The 5,063-nt window shown below is 33.8% G+C and overlaps 1 protein-coding gene across 4 annotated transcripts in view; it reads right to left on the bottom strand.

Annotated features, from left to right (window-relative positions):
- Nucleotides 1–3,804, bottom strand: part of LOC110452521 (jouberin-like) — a 52,961-nt gene extending 49,157 nt beyond the window's left edge. For all 4 annotated transcript variants that reach the window (XM_021501103.1, XM_021501104.1, XM_021501106.1 and 1 more), the window contains exons 1-5: nt 3,748–3,804; nt 2,997–3,086; nt 2,509–2,572; nt 2,198–2,249; nt 356–488 (exon numbers count right to left, since the gene is read on the bottom strand). In XM_021501103.1, coding sequence (XP_021356778.1) covers nt 356–488; nt 2,198–2,249; nt 2,509–2,572; nt 2,997–3,086; nt 3,748–3,760 — 352 coding nt within the window. In that variant the 5' untranslated portion in view covers nt 3,761–3,804. The remainder of the gene's footprint in view (nt 1–355; nt 489–2,197; nt 2,250–2,508; nt 2,573–2,996; nt 3,087–3,747) is intronic.
- Between the last annotated feature and the right edge of the window lie 1,259 nt (nt 3,805–5,063).

Below are 5,063 nucleotides of genomic sequence, written 5' to 3'. Positions count from 1 at the left end.
TACCTACCTATTTCATGGTAACTGACTATGACATATACCTACCTATTTCATGGTAACTGACTGTGACATATGCCTACCTATTTCACGGTAACTGACTATTACATATACCTACCTATTTCATGGTAACTGACTGACATATGCCTACCTTTTTCATGGTAACTGACCATGACATATGCCTACCTTTTTCATGGTAACTAACTGTGACATATGTCTACCTATTTCATGGTTAATGACTATGACATATGCCTACCTGTTTCATGGTAACTGACTATTACATATACCTAACTATTTCATGGTAACTGACTCTGACATATACCTACCTATTTCATGGTAACTGACTATTACATATGCCTACCTGTTTCCTTTAATTTCTGTTTTTGTTTGTTACTTTTCTCATTCTTGGGGCTATTTCCAGGATCGTAGGTATTAGCTTTGATGGCTGCATCCTCATCTTTCTGGAGACCTTCCCCTTTCCTTAGTGACTCCAGCTGCAAGGAGGAAAACATTCCTTTAACTAGAAGGTGTCTGTAAGACATTGACATGAATGCCCTGTAGGCCATGGTGAAATTAGTTTCACTGATTGACAATTTACAACAGTAATGGTGATATTTGCACCATAAACACTAACTCAGCAAAGGTATTCTCATACTTGCCCTCTGTATAAGCTTTATCAAAATCTGTTATGAAATGGACGTTACTTAGGAGTGAAACGATTCACCGCGATTATGGTGAACCGCGATTACTTGCTCCCGATTCGATTCTGGATTCACAACTCTGATATTTCGATTCGATTCTTACAAATTCGGTCACATTTAGACGCACTCCTAGTCCTGTTAAAACGCAGATTTTGATTGGCCAACACACTTTGCGTAGGCCAATCAAATTGCGCGTTGCTGTTACTGCAAACTACTGCAAACATGGAGTACGAGTTAGCCGACCCGCCCGCATCATATAAATCTTTGTTCAAGAACTTGTGAATATTGATTCATTTCTAGTCAAGGATCTATCTGGTCAAAAGATTATGTATGTTAAGTTTTTGTGATACATTTCTTTCAATATGTCAGAAGTAGACAAATACTTAATTGTTTACAATGCTCTGATGCATGACTGCAATGTTTATATGATTTTGCAATAAACTTGCAACTTGTAAAAGTAAAGTAATTTTACCTATTTACAAAGTCGTTTTTTTCTGACTTCTCATCTAAATTAGTAAATATGTTTGAAAAATCATGTATTTCTTGGATGCTAATAATCGAATCGAAATTAATCGAATCGGAAGTCACAAATCGAGATTCGAATCGATTCGAGATATACCCGAATCGTTGCATCCCTAATGTTACTACATTAATGATACTGAATACATTGATGTTTTTCTATAAAAAAAAAACCATCAGTTACAATGATGTTGGAACCCTGAAATACATTTTGTCTAGATATCTCATGCCTGACCTTTATGTGTAGGGTAATCAACATCTGTTAATAAATAAAGTCGCTGGAGTGCTGACACTAAACAATGATGTGGCCATTAGTTCCACTATATGCCTCTTTGCCTTACTATATGTAAACAAACATATATACAACTGAACAACAAGAAAATGTTAACCTCTCTTCCTCGTCCAGCATGTTATGAAAACAAAAAATGGACAGCTTTGTCAACAAGTAATAAATATTTCTGATTTGTCATCCATTAAAGAAGCAGAGAGTATATAAACATATGTTTTAAACAAATTCGCGCAGTTTAACTTGAGCAATAACTTATATTCTTTACTATAACAATCCTATATGAACAGTTTTATAATATATCAGGATCTAATTTTTATTACCATATTGAAAATTCAGATTTCTATAACAATTCAGTCAAATATACCTGGTATCTTGATACTTGATGCTGCCACAATTTCACAAGCCCGACGCCCAGGGCTGGAGATTTTATGTTTGGATTACTTAAAATGTTCATAGGTTAAGGGTACTACTACATTATAGGTTAGCCTTATGATACTTTTCAAAATCAGTCTGCAGGCTAATATTCTAAACACGAAACTATACATGCCTGTAGATCCTTTAATACATGTACATATCACTAAAATAAGCAGAGAGAAATTCTGACTGAGAGAGATTTTACTGTATGGTATTGTATAAGCAGCTTTATCAATATACAAATTGTACCTGGTATATTCATAACAGTGCTATTACATACCACAGATTCGTCAGTTTTCTTTGTCTTCTTCTTCTTTTTAGACTTTGCTCCCCTGTAAATAAAAGTCATGTGGTCAGAGTATACCAATATAGCATATTGAATTATTTTGTTTGAAGAACAACATTCCACGATCATGATAAACCTTTTTACAAGCCTAAAGGACTTTACCGCAAACAAGAGTACACTGTATTACTTTCTAGTGCAGCTTATAGGAACTAATGACGTGTTATTAGAAACAGATGTTATGACTTTTCATTATTAAGCCTTCATTTAACATATAACCTTGATATGTGTTATCTGTGTTTACTTACTCTGTGGCTTGGCCGACAGCCTGCTGCAAAAGCTGGTCAAATTTGGATGTGGTGTTCATATCAGCTGCAAACATGAAAAGGTGATGATAGTACTGATTAGCAATAATTGTATGTCATCATTTCTTACAACTTTTAATTGAAAGGATATCCATATACAGTGTAATTTGTTTTTTTGACAAATAACAGTCTTGATATATTGTGCATCTTCATAGATTATAAGAAACTTAATCCTTACTTTGATCAAAATATGAATGACCAGTAATGGTTGCTCTGGAAAAGAATTTGAAGATGTCCCAGTCATTCAGAAGCGAACGTGGTTATCATTGACTTTCACTGATCAGGAAATTAACAAAACTTGCTCAGAGCTATGGTTTCAGCTGTATATCAGTGATTTATATTACTCCTATCCGATAGCAATTGTTAGGGAAACTAAGGACACTGAACATGGAGACCAGGAATTATCAAACAAATGATCATTTAACTCTTACCAAGAGGAATCTCTTCCTCATCTCCGACAGGTTTTGACGATTTCGGTCTAGCCTTTTTCGTCCTTTTAGCCTTTGTTGGCGTTGCAACTTCTAGACATCAAACAGAATTTCAAGAATAATTAACTTAACCAACACCCTGGGTTTCAATTCCAGCCATGATATAAGAATAAGTAAGAAAATAAATAAAGAGTGCAGATGCCTGGAGGAGAAAATTTGTGTTTCCTCCTCTAAATGCAACTCGATCACATATCTATTTTTTTGTATTATAATTAGAAACGAAATCCTGATGATTTGCATATTGTCAGCAAAATAAAAAGTTTCTCTTTTATCATTTTACTGTACTGTAGTATACTGTACATATTTTAAATGTATATGTTATACATGCATGTTAAAAGAGTAGGCTTCGATGACTGTCTTGTCAATAATGCATATACAAGACAGTACATCAATAATATACATCCGTAAAATCCATATTCATTTGCAAATGAACAAATTGCGTTTAGTTTTTCTTTATTTTAACTGTTTTAAGCGATATTGTATGTTTCAACATTTAAGGAATGTCAGGTCTATTCTTGTCGCCTCAGTTTTTATATAAATATTTCAACATTCCTACGCCGTAAGTAAACATAAAACTATCATTGTATCTGAGTAAACTACAAATTGCATACAACGACTATAAAAAACATTACAAAAGCACTAACGTATGTTTGAAAATGAAGGAAAATCGGTTTAAAAAAATCGAAGTACACACCTGTATCCGCCATTTCTGTTTATATCTAGCAACACTGCTGAAGTAAACGTATTTCTGATTGGTTAATGAATTAGCAATTTATTTCAACGTAAGATGGGAGGTAACTCGTACATAGCATGTGAAGTTTTCTGATGATGGGTTGTGAAGTCGACTTACTCGATGCTAAAATTGTTACCGATAAAATTCACATTGGCTTAGAACAAGCATTTATTAACATCGCTTTATCGAAAACTTTCATGTGTTTCGTCCCTGCTTCAAGTTATCAGAACTTCTTGATTTTTGTTTGAGTGTGTGTGAAACATCTTTTTCATCCAACATGCGTAATTATGGCATTTTCATTCAAAATGTATGATAAATACCATATTTTTATTTCTAGTATTAAATGCATCGACCATGAACTTTTACTGATTCAAAAAACGACTTTGAAGGAACATAAAAGGAACTTGTGCTTCCTTTTCTACTTTTATTTTTAATATATTATACACTAAGACTGAAATATGAAGGGGAAGGGGGACCAGGGTGGGGTACGTTGGTGCGGTCTAAATGACGACATACATATGTACAGCATGCTGATTTGTGCTATTTCGTTATTTCTCACTTTCGTCTTAAAACAAGACTCTTTTGTTACCTTTGATTCTTTTTTGTTTCGTCTTTTCGTCCCGAAAAAACGGGCTTTGATGTATGAGCCCAATCCTATTTTATACTTTATATATAAAATATTCACATGTGGGCGAAATGTCCTATGAAGTATTTAATAAGTTGTATAAAACTTTCATTGAGCCGGTTCTTTATTATGGATGTGGATTATGGGGTATAAATAAATACCGAGAGGTTTCTGTCATACTACACAAGGCAAGTAGATATCTTCTAGGAGCTAGCTCCCGTCGAGCAAATAACTTAATTAGCACTCGGAGGTGATATGGGATGGTACTCTAGCAATGTAAGTCAAGTTTTAGAAACGACATGTTTATTTTTAAGAATTAAGTATTGTGATGATAACAGACTCAAGTGAAGTGCATCTATAAGTAAGTCTGACAAAATCTGGAATTCTAGAATTTTGAAAATGACTGATGACAAAATTTTAAATGAAACTGTAAACTCAACATTTTCTATTAAACACAAGATTAGACGAGTGAAAGAGAAATTAATTATTTCAGATGCTGATGAATGGCACAAGTCTATATGGAATGATAGTGGTTATATAAAGGGTAACAAGTTGAGAACTTACCGAACTTTTAAATCAAAGTTAATACCGGATTCATATATTCTTTACATACTAATTTACCACTTCTCTTCTTTTCCCCCTTTTCCGAACA

This window comes from Mizuhopecten yessoensis, unplaced genomic scaffold (assembly GCF_002113885.1).
Source record: "Mizuhopecten yessoensis strain PY_sf001 unplaced genomic scaffold, ASM211388v2 scaffold6719, whole genome shotgun sequence".
Classification (NCBI taxonomy): domain Eukaryota; kingdom Metazoa; phylum Mollusca; class Bivalvia; order Pectinida; family Pectinidae; genus Mizuhopecten; species Mizuhopecten yessoensis.
This window is presented reverse-complemented; position numbering and strand designations above follow the sequence as displayed.